We start from the raw sequence: 20,121 nt of genomic DNA, 5'->3' as shown, positions 1-20,121 counted from the left end.
AAAGATGTTTATTTCAAATGATGTTCCAAACTTCTCAGACATTCTGATAAAACCTTTCCCTTTCTAAAAGATCTTAGAGATTGTTTACCATACCATTTGACTTTTTAAAATGATCTTGTACATTTATTTTTAATTGGAGTATAACTTCTTTACAATGTTGTGTTGATTTCTGCTGTACAACATTGTGAATCAGCTCAATGTATATCGCCTCCCTCTTGAGCCACCCTCCCACCTCCCCCCATCCCACCCTTCTAGATCATCACAGAGCTCTGAGCTGAGCTCCCTGTGCTACAGTAGCTTCTTCCTAGCTATCTGTTTTACACATGGCAGTGTATATATGTCAGTGCTCCTCTCTCAATTCATCTCACCCTCTCCTTCCCGCCCTGTGCCCGAAAGCCTGTTCTCTACGAGGGCGTCTTCATTTCTGCCCTGCAAACAGGTTCATCAGTATCATTTTCCATTTGGCTTTATTGAGACTAGAATGCAACTTTTTTTTTTAATTGAAGTATAGTTGATTTAAAATGTGTTACATGAAACTCTGCCCAATGTTATGTGGCCACCTAGGTGGGAGGACAATTTGGGGGAGAATGTATGCTTGTATATGTATGGCTGAGTCCCTTCACTATTCACCTAAAACTATCAGAACGTTGTTAACTGGCTATATCCCAATACAAAATTAAAAGTTTTAAAAATGTGTTAATTTCAGGTATACATCAAATTAATTCATATGTATATATATTCTTTTTCAGATTATCTTCCATTGTAGGTTATTTTGCTGTTGTTCAGTCACTCAGTCATGTCTGCCTCTGTGACCCCGTGGACTGCAGCACTCTAGGCTTCCCTGTCCTCCACCGTTTCCCAGAGTTTGCTCAAACTCTCGTTCATTGAGTCGATGATGCTGTCTGACCATCTCATCCTCCATCGCCTCCTTCTCCTCCTACCCTCTATTTTCCCCAGCGTCAGGGTCCTTCCCAATGAGATGGCTGGCCAAAGTCTTGGAGCTGTAGCTTCAGCACCAGTCCTTCCAATGAATATTCAATGTTGATTTCCCTTAGGATTGACTGGATTGATTTCCTTGTGTACAAGGGGCTCTCAAGAGTCTTTTCCAGAGCCATAGTTCAAAAGCATCAATTCTTTGGCGCTCAACCTTCTTTATGGTCCAACTCTCACATCCATCCATAGTGAAAGTGAAAGTGAAGTCGCTCAGTCGTGTCCGACTCTTTGAGACCCCATGGACGGTAACCTACCAGGCTCCGCTGTCCATGGGATTTTTCAGGCAAGAATACTGGAGTGGGCTGCCATTTCCTTCTCCAGGGGATCTTTCCAACCCAGGGATCAAACCCGGGTCTCCTGCATTGCAAATAGACGCTTTACAGTCTGAGCCACATCCATCCATGACTACTGGAAAAACCATAGCTTTGATTATACTTGACTCAGACAGTAAAGAATCCACCTGCCAATGCAGGAGACCTAGGTTTGATTCCTGGGTTGGGAAGATCCCCTGGAGAAGGGAATGGATACCCACTCCAGTATTCTTGCCTGGAGAATTCCATGGACAGAGGAGCCTGGCTGGCTATAGTCCACAGGGACTCAAAGAGTTGGACACGCAGATTCAGATACGACTGAGCAACTACCACTTTAAAGGTTGCTGCTGCTGCTACTGCTGCTGCTGCTAAGTCGCTTCAGTCGTGTCCGACTCTGTGCGACCCCATAGATGGCAGCCCTCCCCGTCCCTGGGATTCTCCAGGCAAGAACACTGGAGTGGGTTGCCATTTCCTTCTCCAATGCATGAAAGTGAAAAGTGAAAGTGAAGTCGCTCAGTCGTGTCCGACTCTTAGCGATCCCATGGACTGCAGCCTACCAGGCTCCTCCATCCATGGGATTTTCCAGGCAAGAGTACAGGAGTGGGGTGCCATTGCCTTCTCCCTTAAAGGTTGCTACAAGATATTAAATATGTGCTTAGACTGCAGGGCTGTTATACTTCCAAATACATTTTTGATAAAGTGTTTTCATCTTTTTAAAAAAATAGGAAAAGCAGCAGAAGGAGACATTTCTAATGCTTTTCTTGGGAGGGAGCACGTCTTCTCTTTTGCAGTTCTGTAAGGTACGGCATCCACTGCTATTTGTAATTTTTACCCCCAGGTGGCGCTAGTGGTAAAGAAACTACCTGCCAATGCAGGAGACATAAGAGACGTGAGTTCCATCCCTGGGTCGGGAAGATCTCCTGGAGGAGGGAACGGAAACCCACTCCCGTATTCTTGCCTGGAGAATCCCATGGACAGAAGAGCCTGGCGAGCTACAGTCCACAAGGTCACAAAGAGTTGCACACGACTGAAGTGACTTAGCACACATGCATCTCACTTCTTTATAATCAATATTCCATCTTCTGAAACCTTACTTCACGAATCATGCCCAACATGATAAAAAAATAACCTAGTTTTCATGTAATTTGAAACTCTCAAGCTTCACCTGCCTTACTTACAAATATGGGTTGGCTCAGTTTCCATATCTAGGTTTGAACCACAGGATCTCAGATTGTCTTCCTTCCTCTTTCTTAGTTCTCAGAAAAAAAATCCTTCTCAGGAGTTTGTGGGTGTTGCTGAAGTATTATTTGATATCTGCTCAGGGCATGTTTCCAGAGAAGGCAATGGCAACCCACTCCAGTATTCTTGCCTGGAGAATCCCAGGGGCAGAGGAGCATGGTGGGCTGCTGTCTATGGGGTCGCACAGAGACGGACATGACTGACTCAACTTAGCAGCAGGAGCAGGCTGTGTTTCTCTCACTCTTTTCTCTGCTTTGATATTGAAAGTCCTTCATACGCCTCTCCAGGGTATCTTTCCCTGCTCAGCACAGCAATCTCAACCCAAGGCCTGGTCAAGTCTACAGAACGCTGAGATGCAGCTTGACCTGGGCTGTAAGAAGCAGTTCTGTACCCATTGTGGGGGCTGCCATTGTCTCCTGGGCTCCAGAGCCGCTGCACTTAGGCACAGAGTTACTACACTCATGAACACCGCAGCACCATCTCCCAGCCTAACCTTAACTTAAGGGGCCTCCGCGTAGCCACATAGGTCTTTTCAGTTCCGTTCAGTTGTGTCCGAGGCCTTTTAGGCACACTGATACTCTCCACCCTTCTGACTTCTCTCTTGTCCTTTCAGTGGCAGCTTCTCCAAACCTCCATATCTATCAGCTCACTCAGGTAGGTGTTCTGGAAGCTTTAGAAGGGTGTATCTTAATCATTATACAGGAGTATGGAAATTCCATTTCTGGTTCAGTCCATATGACAGCAAAAAAGGCAAGAAAATCTTTTAGGTATCTGGGAAAACACAGGAGGCTTGGAGATGTTTAAAAATTTCATACTTTGCTGTGTATCTGAAACTAATGTGCATGTGTGCTAAGTCACTTCAGCTGTGTCTGACTCTTTGCAACCCTACGGATTGTAGCCCTCCAGGCTCCTCTGTCCATGGGGATTCTCCAGGCAAGAATACTGGAGTGGGCTGGCATGCCCTCCTCCAGGGGATCTTCCCATCCAGGGATCAAACCTGGGTCTCCTGCATTGCAGGCAGATTCTTAACCATCTCAGCCACCAGGCAAGCCCTCTGAAACTAAGCAAACACTGTAAATCAACTATATTTTATTGTTTTAGTTGGAGGATAATTGTTTAACAGTGTTGTGTGGTCTCTGCCTTACATCAATGAAAATCAGTCATAATTTTATATATATATATTCCCTCTCTCTTGAGCGCCCCACCCGCATTTCCGCCCCTCTAGGTCATCACAGAGTGCAAGGCTGGGCTCCCTGTGTTACACAGCAGCTTCCCACTAGTGATCTATGTTACACGTGAGAGTGTATATATGTCAATGCTACTTTCTCAGTTTCTCCTGACATCTCCTTCCTCTGCTGTGTCCATAAGTCCGTCCTCTATGTCTGCATTTCCACTTCTTTGTAAATGGGTTCATCAGTACTTTCTTCCAGATTCCATATATATACATTAATATATGCTATTTGTTTTTCATTTCCTGATCTACTTCACTCTGTATAATAGTCTTTAGGTTCATCCACCTCATTAAAACGGACTGAAATGCATTCCTTTTTTATGGTTGAGTGACATTCCGTTGTATATATGTACCACAACTTCTTTATCCACTCTTCTAGGTCAATGGACATATATAGTTAAGTTTTAAAAAAAAAATAGGAAACTTCCCTGGTGTTCTAGTGATTATGACTCCAAGCTTCCATTGCAGGGAATGAGGTTGGATCCCTGGTAGGGGAACTAAGATCTCACCCATGCAGTGCAGTGTGGCCAAAAAAAATTAAGATTTTAGAAATTTGCAGTGTCATTTATTCATTTTGTAAATATTTACTAAGTATCTATTCTCTAGATATGATAATGAGCAAGAAGTACATTGCCTTTTTTTCCATAGAACATACTTTCTAATGGCGAAGGAGACCCAATAAATATGTGAATGAATATCTAAGTGGGCTGGATGTTGTCTGTTGACCCTCCAAAACCATTGAGTGCTCTGCCTGGAATGACAACACATCTGGAGTATAACTGTGGACTTTCTTGGCCTCTGGTTTTCAGTTGGTTTTGGCCAATGGGAAACACCAACAGAATATCATAAAAATGGAGGAGAGTGAGGTCAGGGTATTTGTTTTCTTAGCTCCTTCCCTACAGATCACCGTGCAAGGGTTTCTGTCCCTTGAATGGACATCAGAGCTCCATGATCTGGTATACCGAGTCTTTTCAATTACAATTTCTTACTCCTTGTCTGTTCTGATATTTTCTCAGTAGCTTGACATGCAATTTCTAAATGTCTTTAAAAAGAAAATGTAGAAAGGAATTGCCTGGTGGTGCAGAAGTTAGGACTCAGCACTTCCACTGCTGTGGGCCTGGGTTTAATCCATGGAGCGGGAATTAAGATCCCGCAAGCCATGAGGTGCAGTCAAAAAGATGTAGAAGGCTTCAGTTATGCAATTTTTGGAATTAATATTCACATTTTTAAGGGCACAAACTATAATAATTTGTTCTCCCCACCAGCATTTTGCATGTTGTAATAACTACACAAAGAAAGTGAAAGTTGCTCAGTCATGTCCGACTCTTTGCAACCACATGGACTATACAGTCCATGGAATTCTCCAGGGCAGAATACTGGAGTGGGTAGCCTTTCCCTTCTCCAGGGGATCTTCCCAACCCAGGGATCAAACCCAGGTCTCCGTATTGCAGGTGGATTCTTTACCAGCTGAGACACCTGGGAAGCCCAAGAATACTGGAGTGGGTTGCCTATTCCTTCTTCAGTGGATCTTCATGACCCAGGAATCAAACTTGGGTCCCCTGCATTGCAGGCGAATTCTTTACCAGCTGAGCTACAAGGGAATCCCAAATAACTACACAAATACCACAGAAAACAAAAGCCAATGTTTTCGGAATTTATGAAAAATAACACCCATCAAAATTCATGGATAAAGGATATAATTTTGCCAAAATCCAAACAGGTCAACCAGATTCCCTGTTTAAATCTGTGTGGGGCCAGAAATTAATTTAGTCTTAATTTTTTAAGAGATCAAAGTCACATAATGTAAAATTTACCATTTAACCCATTTTATAGTGTATATAATTCAGTGTCTCATCAAAGAGTCAAAGTGTGCAACCACATGGTGCCATGATTTTAACCATCTTCTGTTCCAAGCTTAAAATTAAAAGGTGCTGGTTCCTTGAAAGGAAAGCAATGACAAACTTAGAAAGCATATTAAAAAGCAAAGACATCACTTTGCCGACAAAGGACCATATAGTCACAGCTATGGTTTTTCCAGTAGTCATGCATAGATGTGAGAGTTGGACCATCAAGAAGGCTAAGCACTGAAGAATTGGTGCTTTTGAACTGTGGGGTTGGAGAAGACTTTTGACAGTCCCTTGGACAGCAAGGAAAACAAACCAGTCAATCCTAAAGGGATCAACCCTGACTATTCATTGGAAGGGCTGATGCTGAAGCTGAAGCTCTAATACTTTGGCCACCTGATGGGAAGAGCCAACTCATTGGAAAAGACCCTGATGCTGGGAAAGATTGAAGGCGGGAGGAGAAGAGGGTGATGGAGGATGAGATGGTTGGATAGCCAACATGAACTTGTGCAAACTCTGGGAGACAGTGGAAGACAGTGGAGCCTGGTGTGATGCAGTCCATGGGGTCGCAAAGAGTCAGACATGATTTTGTGACTGAAGAACTAAGAGGTTCCAAGCCCACTTGGTACAAAGAGTTTGTTTGAAACAGAAGTGATGGTATACTCTACAATCAAGGTTCAGTTCATGCCCAGTGAGCCAGGCAAAAAAAAAATATGTGTATAAGTCACTAACCAGGACCATTTGGCATCAAATCTAAGCTGCCATTCTAATAGGGCAGAGACACTGGGCTTTACTTTATTCTTGTGTCTTGCAGGATGAGACACCTTCATCATATTTTCAACCAATTCCCACACCAAAACCCACCATTTCAAAGTGTGTGTTGTTCGGTGAGAAACACTTGTTTGTAGATGATGGGCAATAGAGGAAGTAGCATTTATGTTTTGTGCTTTAAGTTCATGTGTTGGTCAAAGGAGAATGTTTCCTTCTTTTCTTGGAATATATCTTCCTCTTCCATGACAGTGGCTAAGAAAGGTTTAGCTTCAGGACTTCCCTGGTAGTCCAGTGGCTAAGAATCTGCCTGCCCATGCAGGGGGACTCAGGTTGGATCCCTGGTCCAGGAACTAAGATCCCACATGGCATGGGACAACTAAGCCCATGTGCCACAACTACTGAGCCCAGGTTCCAGAGCCCATACTCCACAACAAAAGAAGCCCCCACGATGAGAAGCCTAGGTACTGCAACTGGAGAATAGCCCCTACTTTCTCTACAACTAGAGAAAGTCAGCAGCACAGACCCAGCACAGCCCAAAATAAATACATAAGATTTTTAAAAGACTATCTTAAAAAAAAAAGAGAGAGAAGTTTAGCTTCTTGGTAGAATGGTAGATATGCTAGAGTGCCAGGGTGTGTATTAGTTAGTGACTTGGTGAGAAGCAGCTGGACCAATCAAGTGAATTAAACAGAGACTTAATGAAGAGACTTAATAGTGTGGGCAGATAAAAGCAGTTCTGAACCTAGTACCGATGTGTGTGGTTTTCACAAAACCATTCTCTGACACCAGCTGAAAGTCCAACAATTCAACTCAACGGTGATACTGTCTACCCAGAGGTAGCATTATAAGTTCAGGACTTGGTTCCACAAGACTGCGCCCCCTCCCTGCAACTCCCAATTTCAGATGCCAACACAAGTCCAGGTTGTCACCTGTGCTTCTGTCCAACAGATTATAGATCAGAGATTCCCATGACCCCCTCCATGAGTTCCATGAGTTTGCTAGAATGGCTCACAAAATTCAGAAAACATTTTACTTACTAGATTACTGGTTTATTATCAAAGGTATAACTCAAGATTTGTCAAGTGGAAGAGATGTATAGGACAAGGTACTAGGAAAGCACACATTATTTCTGTTCCCTCTTCCCAAATCTCTGTGTGTTCTCTAACCCAGAAGCTCTCTGAATCCCAAGCTTTTGAGTTTTTATAGAGCTCATTACACAGGATTCCCTGATGGCTCAGCAGGTAAAGAACCTGCCTGCAATGCAGGAGACACAGGAGACGTGGGTTCAATCCCTGGGTCATGAAGATCTCCTGGAGGAGGAAATGGCAACCCACTCCAGTATTGTTGCCTGGGAAATTCCAAGGACAGAGGAGCCTGTTGAACCACAGTCCAATGGAGTGGCAAAGAGTCAGACACGACTGAGCATGAGCATAGGGCATTACGTAGGAATGACTGATTAGATTATTGCTACTGAGCATGAGCATAGGGCATTACGTAGGAATGACTGATTAGATTATTGCCATTGGTGACTGATTTGACCTCGAGCCCCTTTCCCCTCCCTGGAAATCAGGAGGATGGGACTGAAAGTTCCTACCTTTCATTATGTGGTTGGTTCCACTGGCAACCAGCCCCAACCATTAGGTACTTTCCCAAAGTCACCTCATTAACATAAATGCAGTTGTGGTGGAAAGGGGCTTGTTATGAATAATTCATATTCACCTCTAGACAGCATATTAAAAAGCAGAGACATTACTTTGCCAACAAAGTCCATCTAGTCAAAGCTATGGTTTTTCCAGCAGTCATGTATGGTTGTGAGAGTTGGACCATAAAGAAAGCTGAGCACTGAAGAATTGATGCTTTTGACCTGTGGTATAGAAGAAGACTCTCGAGAGCCCCTTGAACAGCAAGGAGATCAAAGCAGTCAATCCTAAAGTAAACCAACCCTGAATATTCATTGGAAAGACTGATGCTCAAGCTGAAGCTCCAGTCCTTTGGCCACCTGATGTGAAGAGTCAACTCATTGGAAAAGACCCTGATGCTGGGAAAGATTGAAGGCAGGAGGAGGAGGGGGTGACAGAGGATGAGATGGTTGTATGGCATCACCGACTCGATGGACATGAGTTTGAGTAAACTCCAGGAGATAGTGAAGGATAGGGAAGCTTGGTGTGCTACAGTCCATGGGGTCACAAAGAGTCAGACACGACTGAGTGACTGAACAACAACAATATATTCACCTCTATGGCTGTAAAGTGGTTTCAGGAATCAAAGACAAGATATTGTAATAAAAGATGTTCCCATTGCTCTCATCACTCAGGAAGTTCCAAGGTTTTTAGAATCTCTATGCCAGAAATAGGATGAAGACCAAATACATATTTCTTATTTTAAAACACAATATCAGACCTCCCTGGTGATCCAGTGGTTAAGAATCCTCCTGCCAATGCAGGGGACACGAGTTTTATCCCTGGTCCGGGAAGATTTCACATGCCATGGGGCAATTAACCCCGTGTACCACAACTACTGAGCCTGTGCTCTAGAGCCTGTGCTCTGCAATAAGAGAAGCCACGTCAATGAGAAGCCTGCACACTGCAACTAGAGAAAGCTTGTGCATAGCAACAAGGATCAAGTGCAGCCAAAAAGAGAAAAGAATTAAATGATTTTTAAAAGCCCACAATACCACAACAGGTTTAAAAGAAACAAAGGAGAGTGGGGCACCCTGGAAGTATAATAGCAGTGGGGGAGGTGGGGTTCTTATAACTTCTTGGCTTAAGGGAGCATCTGGATGGAGCAAGTATAGCAAACTGGAAAGGGTTTTAGCCTGTGACAGAAGAATCCAACCACTGTCCAGATGTGCAGTCCCTGCCAGGAAGAAGGAGTTGGGAAAATAAATATCCTCAACTCTCTTTTTTAAATCCTTCTTCCCTCCTTCAGGTGGCTTTGTTGTTGTTCAGTCGCTCAGTCGTGTCTGACTCTTTGCGACCCCATGGACTGTAGCACACCAAGCTTCCCTATCCTTCACTATCTCATGGAGTTTGCTCAAACTCATGTCCATCGAGTCAGTGATGCCATCTAACCATCTCATCCTCTGTCACCCCCTCCTCCTCCTGCCTTCAATCTTTCCCAACATCAGGGTCTTTTCCAATGAGTTGACTCTTCACATCAGGTGGCCAAAGGATTGGAGCTTCAGCTTCAGCATCAGTCCTTCCAATGAATATTCAGAGTTGATTTCCTTTAGGATTGACTAGTTTGATCTTGCTGTCCCAGGGACTTCAAGAGTCTTTTCCAGCACTGCAATTAGAAAGCATCAATTCTTTGGTACCTAGCCTTCTTTAGGGTCCAACTCTCATATCTGTACATGACTACTGGAAAAACCATAGCTTTGACTATATGACCCTTTGTTGGAGTTTTTCAAGTGGTTTCCACTGACATTTGTCTGTTTCTTTCTCTTCCAAACCCAACTGGAAGAGAGAGCACAAGAAGAGCCTGATTATATGATCCATACAGGACAACTCCAAGTACACAGAGCAGCATCTAAAAGGATGGTAGGATGGAGAGCAGATTCTTCCACAATCATTCAAACTGAACAGTCTCGTGTTTATTAAAGCTTGAGAGGTTGGCCATACCCTACTGAACTGTTCCCTAGATGGAACATTTGCTCCCTTGGTTGGCGAAGGAAAGAACTGGAATCCTGTGATGTGTGACAGGCTACTGCTTGACCAAGGAAGGATGAGGTCATCAGCAGATTCTCCTGTCTGATGATCTCTGCTTTTGTTCTTTTTCAATTTGTTCCTTGATTTATGGGACACTGCATTGTCTGCCTGGATCCCTCTCTAGCGGGCTTTGGATTCAAACTCTCCAAGAGAGACACAACTTGGATAGATTGATCAATCAACATCCAATAGAGAGAACTGCTCTAAGATAGACTTCTCTGCTTGGGATACATCATAGGTTATTGACACCCACAGACCAAACCATGGTCCAATCCTAAAGGATGGGAGGTGGAGTCACATGGTATGATGCCTGGCAACATGTGTGGAAAGAACTCCTTCCAGTCCACTTTGTGAAGTGTATCAGTTAGACTTGGCTGTGCAGCAAACAGTCCCCAAATTTCATTTGCTTAAAATAACAACTGTATTATTCTGTACATGATTTTGTGGGTTGGCAAGTGATTTCTTCTGGTCTAGTCTACCTGGCTGGTCTTGGCTGGTTCTTTCATGCATTTTTGGTCAGTTGGTGGGTCAGCTGTTTGCTGGATAATCAAACAGCCCACTCCTACATCTGGCAGGTTGGCAATCAGGGTGAAGAATTATTGGCTAGACAACCTTGGTTCTCTTCCACATGGCCTCTCATTCTCTAGCAGGTTAACTTGGGCTCATTTACATGGTGATCTTAGGGTTTCAAGTGCATCAGGGGAGGGAAAGCCCCAATACGTGAGCATTTTCCAAATCTCTGTTTGTATCCTGTTAACTTGCTATTCCACTGGCCAAAGTCAGTTACGTGGCCAAGTGTAGAGCCAGCATGGGTGGACTACACACAAAGATGGGTCATTCTTGCATCTATTCATGCAAATAATCTCTCACTTGCAGACTGATCTTCGAGCACACGGAATGCTCAGAATTTCATGGACTTCTCTTGGATTCAGGCATTTCACTTTAATATTTAGACACTTTTCACTTCACCTCAGCTGACAAAGATAGATCTAAACCTTCTTTAAGTTGCCATGCAAAATAAACTTTTTTCCATATTTTAATAACTGTAATTTTTAAAAATTTTATTGAAGTATGGTTGATTTACAAGGCTGTATTATTTCAAAAGAAACATTTTTTGAGTATCACATGAATCAAATATTTTGAATACTACCAGAGGGGTTGACTGCCAGCCTACCTATGCAGCCATATCTAGGTATTGTTTGAATATTTTACTGCATTGACTCTAAATAATTTATAACAAGAAACGGGAAACTGAAAGATACTCATTGCAAGGACGTGAAGCTGAATAAAGCAAACGGTATTTAAAATGGAGTTGGGAAAGCCAGAAAGGGGCGCTGTCATGCCTTACCAGTCACTGCCATTTGCAGACCTCAAACAGAAAGAGAGGTACTTTGCATTTTCAACAGGAAGACTACTGCTTTATTAGCCAATGGGAGGGAGGAAGGTTTTCTTCTTACTTGGTGACAGCCCAGCCAATGAGAGATTGTCGCAGGTCAGCCAATGATAAGCCCCTACACTTTCAACTCCCAGATTCCTCCAATGATCCTTTGTTTACAATAACCCTTCCCAACTGCTTTTCCCCTCTAAAAAGCAGTTTTCTGCCGCTGCTGCTTAGTCGCTTCAGTCGTATCCAACTCTGTGCGACCCCATAGACGGCAGCCCACCAGGCTCCCCTGTCCCTGGGATTCTCCAGGCAAGAACCCTGGAGTGGGTTGCCATTTCCTTCTCCAATGCATGAAAGTGAAAAGTGAATGTGAAGTCGCTCAGTCGTGTCCGACTCTTAGCGACCCCATGGACTGTGGCCCACCAGGCTCTTCCGTCCATGGGATTTTCCAGGCAAGAGTGCTGGAGTGGGGTGCCATTGTCTTCTCCGAAAAAGCAGTTTTAGTTCCCCTCTAAAAAGCAGTTTTAGTTCCCCTCTAAAAAGCAGTTCCTCTCCTTTGTTTCTCTGGACTTACATATAGTTTTTGCGATAGCATGCTTGTCCTGTATTGCAATTCTCTGCTACTTTCAAAGAAACTCATTTTTCTGGTAAAATAACTAGCTGTTTTATTTTTGTCTTTATTTAAAAAAAATTTTTATTGAAGCATTTACAATGTGACATTAATTGGGCTGTTTTATTTTCAAGGTCAACAGGGATATGTTTCACAACTATAATACAACCAGGGCAAGACATCAATCACTAAATGTATATTTGAACTTGTCAAACTAGGAGATATTTGCAATATTTGTGGTGGATCATACCAAGACTCTTTAAATATGAATGAGAAGACAATTTCAGGACACCGTATTAATGGGACCAGTCATGAATTTTACTAGTCAAGTGGTTGAATTTAATTACATTGGGTGATGGGGCTTCCCCAGTGGCTCAACAGTAGAAGAATCCACCCGTGATGCAGGACATGCAGCAGGAGCCATAGGTTTGATTCCTGGGTCAGGAAGATGCCCCAGAGGAGAAAATGGCAACTTGCTCCAGTATTCATGCCTGGAGAATCCTATGGACAGAGGAGCCTGGTGGGTTACAGTCCATGGTGTCACAAAAAAGTTGGACACAACCTAGTGAGTAAACAGCAACAATAACACACTAGGTGACCCTATCTCTAAGACCAGAGTTACGGGTACTCACTTTGCAGAAGTGGTAAGCTGAGAAATGAAAGGATAACAGGGAACTGGGTAACATAAAGTTTATCACACTCTTCCACACTCTGGACTTCAACCCTCTCATTAAAGAAGCCTTCTCGAAGTTGCATCCATTTTCTTGGCATAGATGGAGATTGGGACCACTCGCCATTACCTGGTTTTCCGCCTTGGCCACCATCATTGTTTCCAAATTCATTTTCTGAAGTATGGTCCATCCTGGTGATGTACTATTTAAATTACTTGGATGAAAAGAGAACTAATGGACCCTTATGCAATGAGAAGTAATGGACCCATCATGCAAGTGCTCCTACTGAAAAGTTGTTATGGAGCCATGAAAAACGCTGGGATTCTTGGCCTCCGGAGGAAAGAAATTCAGTCCAGGGCCAGTGACGAGGCTTGATCACTTGGAGCTTTTGTGTAATAAAGTTTTATTAAAGTATAAAAGAGATAGAGAAAGCTTCTGACATAGACATCAGAATGGGGCAGAATGAGTGCCCCCCTGCTAGTCTCTAGCAGGGGACTATATACCTACTGCTGCTGCTGCTGCTAAGTCGCTTCAGTCGTGTCCGACTCTGCGACCCCAGAGATGGCAGCCCGCCAGGCTCCCCCGTCCCTGGGATTCTCCAGGCAAGAACACTGGAGTGGGTTGCCATTTCCTCCTCCAATGCATGAAAGTGAAAAGTGAAAGTGAAGTCGCTCAGTCGTGTCCGACTCTTAGCGACCCCATGGACTGCAGCCTACCAGACTCCTCCGTCCATGGGATTTTCCAGGCAAGGGTACTGGAGTGGGGTGCCATTGCCTTCTCCCTAGCAGGCTGCTAATTAGAGAAAGGAAATGTCTCATAACTCAGAGAGTGGCACCAGGCCCCTCACACACAACATGCATTTTGAGATAACATTGGCACAAGGTGAGTCATCTTGGGTGATAAAACGATTGACATGAGTCTTGAAGAAACACAGATTTCCAAGCAAATACATAGTCTCATTAATATAGCTTAAGAGAACATTTACATGAGTAAAACATACTGGTTTGTTGAGTGAAACATACTGATTTGTCAAGTCGGTTCTGAGTCTTAGACAGAACCAACTTGAAGAAAGAGAGTCTAAGGTAGATACGTAGTTCATTAACATAGCTTAAGGAAAACATTTCCATAAGTAAAATGCATAGGCTAGCTCAAGGTTTGAGAAAAGTTAAGTTTAGGTGTAATCAGGTGTTGTTATGGCAACGCAGAATTTTAAAAGAAACCTCCTTTCAATTTTGTATAGAAAAGGGAAAAAAATCTGATACTTGTCCTCCTGCTGCTGAGCTCAATTCAGTTCAGTCACTCAGTCGTGTCCGACTCTTTGAGACCCAATAGCCTGCAGCATGCCAGGCCCCCTGTCCATCACCAACTCCTGGAGCTTGCTCAAACTCATGTCCATCAAGTCGGTGATGCCATCCAACTAGCTCACCCTCTGTTGTCCCCTTCTCCTCTGCCTTCAATCTTTCCCAGCATCAGGGTCTTTTCCAAGGAGTCAGTTCTTCACATCAGCTGGCCAAAGTATTGGAGTTTCAGCTTTAGATCAGTCCTTCCAGTGAATATTCAGGACTGATTACCTTTAGGATGGACTGGTTTGATCTCCTTGCAGTCCAAGGAACTCTCAAGAGTTTTGTCCAACACCACAGTTTAAAAACATCCATTCTTCAGCGCTCAGCTTTCTTTATAGTCCAACTCTCACATCCATACATGACTACTGGAAAAGCCATAGCTTTGACTGGATGGACCTTTGTCAGCAAAGTCATGTCTCTACTTTTTAATATGCTGTCTAGGTCTGTCATAGATTTTCTTCCAAGGAGCAAGTGTCTTTTAGTTTCATGGCTGTAGTCACCATCTGCAGTGATTTTGGAGATCAAGAAAATAAAGTCTGTCACTGTTTCCATTGTTTCCCCATCTATATTCCATGAAATGATGGGACCAGATGCCATGATCTTCATTTTTTGAATGTTAATTTTTAAACCAGCTTTTTCACTCTCCTTTTTTACTTTGATCAAGAGGCTCTCTAGTTCTTCTTCACTTTCTGCCATCAGGATAGTGTCATCTGTGTATCTGAGATTATTGATATTTCTCCTGCAATCTTGATTCCAGCTTGTGCTTCATCCAGCCTATCATTTTGCTTGATGTACTCTGCATATAAATTAAATAAGCAGGGTGACAATATACAGCCTTGATGTACTCCTTTCCCAATTTGGAACCAGTTTGTTGTTCCATGTCCAGTATTTCTCAAGAGGCAGGTTAGGTGGTCTGGTATTCCCATCTCTTGAAGAATTTTGTGATCACAGTTTGTTGTGATCTACACAGTCAAGGCGTAATCAATAAAGCAGAAGTAGATGTTTTTCTGGTATTCTCTTGCTTTTTTGATGATCCAACAGATGTTGGTAATTTGATCTCTGGTTCCTCAACCTTTTCTAAATCCAGCTTGAACATCTGGAAATTCACAGTTTATGTAGTGTTGGAGCCTGGCTTGGAGAATTTTGAGCATTACTTTACTAGCGTGTGAGATGAGTGCAATTGTGTGGTAGCTGAACATTCTTTGGCATTGCCTTTCTTTGGGATTGAAATGAAAACTGACCTTTTCCAGTCCTGTGGCCACTGCTGAGTTTTCCAGATTTGCTAGCATATTGAGTACAGCACTTTCACAGCATCATCTTTTAGGATTTGAAATAGCTCACCTGGAATTCCATCACCTCCACTAGCTTTGTCCATAGTGATGCTTCCTAAGGCCCACTTGACTTTGCATTCTAGTATGTCTGGCTCTAGGTGAGTGATCACACCATTGTGGTTATCTGGGTCATGAAGATCTTTTTTGTATCTTTCTTTTGTGTATTATTGCCACCTCCTCTTAGTATTTTCTGCTTCTGTTAGGTCCATACCATTTCTGTCCTTTATTGTGCCCATGTTTGCATGAAATGTTCCCTTGCTATCTCTAATTTTCTTGAAGAGATCTCTAGTCTTTCCCATTATATTATTTTCCTCTATTTCTTTGCACTGATCCCTGAGGGAGGTTTTCTTATCTCTCCTTGCTATTCTTTGGAACTCTTCATTCAAATGGGTATATCTTTCCTTTCTCCTTTGCCTTTAGCTTCTCTTCTTTTCTCAGCTATTTGTAAGGCCTCCTCAGACAACCATTTTTGCCTTTTTGCATTTCTGCTACTTAAGAGAAATAAAAAATGTCTGACTCTTGCAGCCTATTTCCTCCATTTGGGGGGCCTTACCCTTCTTGAACGTTACCATCTCGCTACCAATGCCTGCAGTCATCTCATCCAGCCACAAGACTCCTTGAGAAACTAAAGTTCAAGATAAGAAGAGATGAACTTCCTGTTTTGGTTGTTGTTAGCATGAAGAAGCTGCCAGACTGGGTGACCAGTGAGAATTTTCATCTTGTGGGTAAGGAGGAACTGGTTTTGCGTTTTTTCCACTGAAAATACAAAATGCTTTGTTTGTGATCTTGAGTCTTAAAAAAATATACTGGCTCTGGAAAGATTTTAAAGGATAGCTCGTTATATGTCCTGTTGCTTTATTTTTTAATTTAAATTTATTTTAAAATTTATTTTTAATTGGAGAATAATTGCTTTACAACATTGTATTGGTTTCTGCCATGCTTTATCTCTTGAAAGATGCTCTAGAAACATTATTTCATATTTATTTTCCCATTTCAGTTTAGTATGTATAGGACATACTAAAATGTTTTTCAAATACTCAAAAGAAATCATGAATTGTGTGTTGAGGGGCTTAAGGAGAACTAAAATAAAAGTTTCAATGAACAGAGTCTGAAGCAAATACTCTTTTCTCTCTATCTCTGTGAAATAAAATGTATTTTTTATAATGGGTCTTGTTTAAAAACAAGCAAACAAAATACTCTGTAAATCAATGTTGCTAGATATGTGAAATAAATCAGACCCAAAGAACAAATACCATATGATCTCACTTAGATGTAGAAACTACGGTAGTCAAATGCATAGAAGCATAGACTGATGTTTTCCAGGGATTGGGGAGGGAGGAAGATGGGAGTGGAAGTTCATAGGGTATAAAGTTTTGGTTACACAAGACGAAAAACTCCAGTAATGTATATACAGCTTAGTGTCTATAGCTAATGATACTGTGTTGTATACTTAAAATTTTCTAAGAAGGTAGATCTTATGTTAAGTTTTATTCACATACACACACACACTCAAATCATAAAGAGGGCAGGAGGATATTTTCAGATATGCTGGATATGTTTATGTCCTTAATGGTAGTGACAGTTTCATATGTATATATTTATTCTAAACTTATCAAGTTATATACATAAAATATGTACTTTTGCATGCTTTTTACATGATGACCATCCCTCAGTAAAGTGGTTAAAAAAAAAAAAGAAATCAACATCACTAGAGGTCTCAGCTCTTCTGAAAAATATTATCACCCTTTTCACACAAGATATTCACTTCAGTTAAACTGGTTTCAAAAGAGTCTTTAAAGATAAAGAATAACGACTAACTAGACTGGGTTTCTCTACGTTAAGAGTTTCTATAGTTTATCTTACAGTAGGCTTTTGGAAGGGAAGAGAAATATAAATAAAAAAGGAAATGAATGTTGAGAGAAGGGAAAGGATCAGGAAGTAACAAAGGTAAAGTCCATGGTCTCCAGATCTCCAGAGTTCTAATTATTCCCTCCAGATCCCAAGTGGCCTCATTTATTTATATTCCAAGTTTAGACCTAGGAGACAAGGGGGTTTGGGCTTCCCAAGTGGCATTAGTGGTAAAGAACCTCCCTGCTAGTGCAAGAGACTTAAGAAATGCAGGTTTGACCCCTGGGTTGGGAAGACCTCCTGAAGGAAGGCATGGCAACCCGCTCCAGTGTTCTTGCCTGGAGAATCCCATGGACAGAGGAGCCTGGAGGGCTACAGTCCATAGGGTGGCAAAGAGTCGAACAGTACTGAGCGACGACTACTGCTACTACTAACCTTGCTCCTAGGAGCCATTATGCTATAATCATCCTTGCAGAACCTTGCTTATTTCCCGGAATTGGAGTTGTTGAGTCAAAAGACAAGTAGAAATGAAAGGGTTTTGATAAACATCAACCACTTGCCTTCTAAATTTTGTGACCATCCAAAATAAATCCTCATGGGGCTTATTTATCCCAGGAACCCTTGTCACATCCTGCTTGGGAGTGCTTCTAAGGTTGTCATTCCTGGAACCTCGACTGCTATGGGAAGCAGGTGCCTGTTGCTACTCTCTGGTGAGTAGAACAAAGAATTCTCCCCACCCTCCAGTACCCTGGATACCCCAGCTTTGGTTGCTTTCCAGAATTTGGCACTTTCTCCAGAAATTCCTGTGTGTGTGTGCCCTATTCCAAACTCTGATACCGAGTCTCTTAGTTGCTCTCCTCCAAAGCAGAACTGAGACAAAAACTTGGATTTAATTAATTTAGGCTTCCCAGATGGTGCTAGTGGTAAAGAACATGCCTGCCAATGCAGGAGACGTAAGAGATCTGGGTTCGATCCCTCGGTGGGGAAGATCCCCTGGAGAAGGGCATGGCAACCACTCCAGTATTCTTGCCTGAAGAATCTCATGGACAGAGGATCCTGGGGGGCTACAGTCCATAGGGTCCCAAAGAGCCGGACACAACTGAAGCAACTGAGCACAAACAGTTTGGGAAGGAATCCCGGGAAGGAATCCCAGGAAGTCTTTAGGATCCTTTGGGAAGGGAAGCCAAAGAGGGAAGAGGGAAGAGAGAAGACTGGCAGTGAGGGGCCAGCACTGTGGGTAACTGGCACTCCAGTCCTGCTGGGTATCCTTTCTACTGCACAGTATGTAATGTGCCTTAGAACGGCAAAGAATCTGGATCAGTTCCCCTCCCGTGCTTCTTGATGCCCTTCACGGGTTGCAGAAAAACATCCTTTTACAGAAAGATACGGTAAGTTATCTGCTTACTGTGCAACCCCTTCCTGGGTAGGCTTAGGGGTCATGGCAAGCATCTAACATGCTGACTGACCACTATGCGGGTCCAAACTTGGAGGATCATTGCTTAGTATATTATTGTAACTGGAACCTACCCACCTGTCTGCTCTGAGCTTTAGGGACTTCAAGATAATAAAAAATACCACTGGGGGAATCAAACACAGTTTAAGTCTAGGCAGTTTGTAAGCAGTTCTTAGAGGCAAGCACGTGATGGCCATTACTTTATGACAGAAATGAACATATTTTTTCTTTTTGTAAAGATCCAGGTAATCATTATTCTCAGCTTTGGGGGCCATTTTGATCCCTGTCTTAATGCCTCAACTCTGCTTGTTGCTTTATAAAAGCAGCCAGAGTGGGACAGATCTTTTGGAATTTGTCTAGTGGGGTTTTCACAAAACTGCACTGGAAAACCTCATCCCCACCCACAAAAAAAGTAAATAAATAAATAAAAGCAGCCATCAACCTTTTGTGAACTGATGGGCACTGCTGTGTTCCAATAAATCTTGATTTATAGACATAGGAATGTGAATTTCAGGTAATTTTCACATTCCATGCATGCACTATATTCTCCTTGATTAAAAAAAAAAAAAACATTTAAAAACCACTAAAAACTTGGCAACCCACTCTAGTACTCTTGCCTGGAAAATCCCATGGACGGAGGAGCCTGGTGGGCTGCAGTCCATAGGGTCACTAGGAGTCGGACACGACTGAGCGACTTCACTTTCACTTTCATGCATTGGAGAAGGAAATGGCAACCCACTCCAGTGTTCTTGCCTGGAGAATCCCAGGGACGGGGGGAGCCTGGTGGGCTGCTGTCTATGGAGTTGCACAGAGTTGGACACGACTGAAGCGATTTAGCAGCAGCAGCAAAAACAATTCTTAGCTCATGGGCTGCACAAAACCAGGCGGGGGTCTGCATTTGGCCTAAGGCCATAGTTGGCTGACCTCTGCCCTGTGGTCATACTTCTTCTTTATGTGTCAAAAAAGTATTCACAAGGAAAATGCAGAGGCTTGAGGGTTTTTTTAGCTGTGCTGGATCTTCGTTACTGCTTGCAGACTACTTTCTAGTTATGGTGCTCAGGCTTCTCATTGCGGGGGCTTCTCTTGTTGTAGAGTACTGGCTCTAGGGTGCACGGGCTTCAGCAGTTGTGACGCACTGGCTTAGTTGCCCCATGGCATGTGGGATCTTCCCAGACCAGAGATCTACCCTATATCCCGCACATTGGCAGGTAGATTCTTGACCACTGAGCCACCTGGGATGCCCAACGAAGTGTCTATAAAAGCCCCCAAATCATGGGATTCCGAGAGCCTCTGGGTTGGTGAACACATGGAGATTTGAGGAAAGTGGTGCCAAGAGGGCGTGGAACCCCCACTCCCTTCCTCATACCTTGTCCAGTGTATGTCTT

The 20,121-nt window shown here is 43.0% G+C and overlaps 1 protein-coding gene and 1 non-coding gene across 3 annotated transcripts in view; both read left to right on the top strand.

Annotated features, from left to right (window-relative positions):
* The first annotated feature begins 16,102 nt into the window (after positions 1 to 16,102).
* Positions 16,103 to 20,121, top strand: part of LOC518134 (adhesion G protein-coupled receptor E4) — a 37,285-nt gene continuing 33,266 nt past the window's right edge. For both annotated transcript variants that reach the window (XM_005208889.5, XM_002688899.6), the window contains exons 1-2: positions 16,103 to 16,160; positions 17,899 to 17,993. In XM_005208889.5, the coding sequence (XP_005208946.1) occupies positions 17,963 to 17,993 (31 nt within the window). In that variant the 5' untranslated portion in view covers positions 16,103 to 16,160; positions 17,899 to 17,962. The remainder of the gene's footprint in view (positions 16,161 to 17,898; positions 17,994 to 20,121) is intronic.
* Positions 19,066 to 19,130, top strand: LOC112447600 (U7 small nuclear RNA). The gene has a single exon (XR_003035795.1). It is a non-coding gene; the product is annotated as a U7 small nuclear RNA (small nuclear RNA).

This window comes from Bos taurus, chromosome 7 (assembly GCF_002263795.3).
Source record: "Bos taurus isolate L1 Dominette 01449 registration number 42190680 breed Hereford chromosome 7, ARS-UCD2.0, whole genome shotgun sequence".
Lineage (NCBI taxonomy): Eukaryota > Metazoa > Chordata > Mammalia > Artiodactyla > Bovidae > Bos > Bos taurus.
This window is presented reverse-complemented; position numbering and strand designations above follow the sequence as displayed.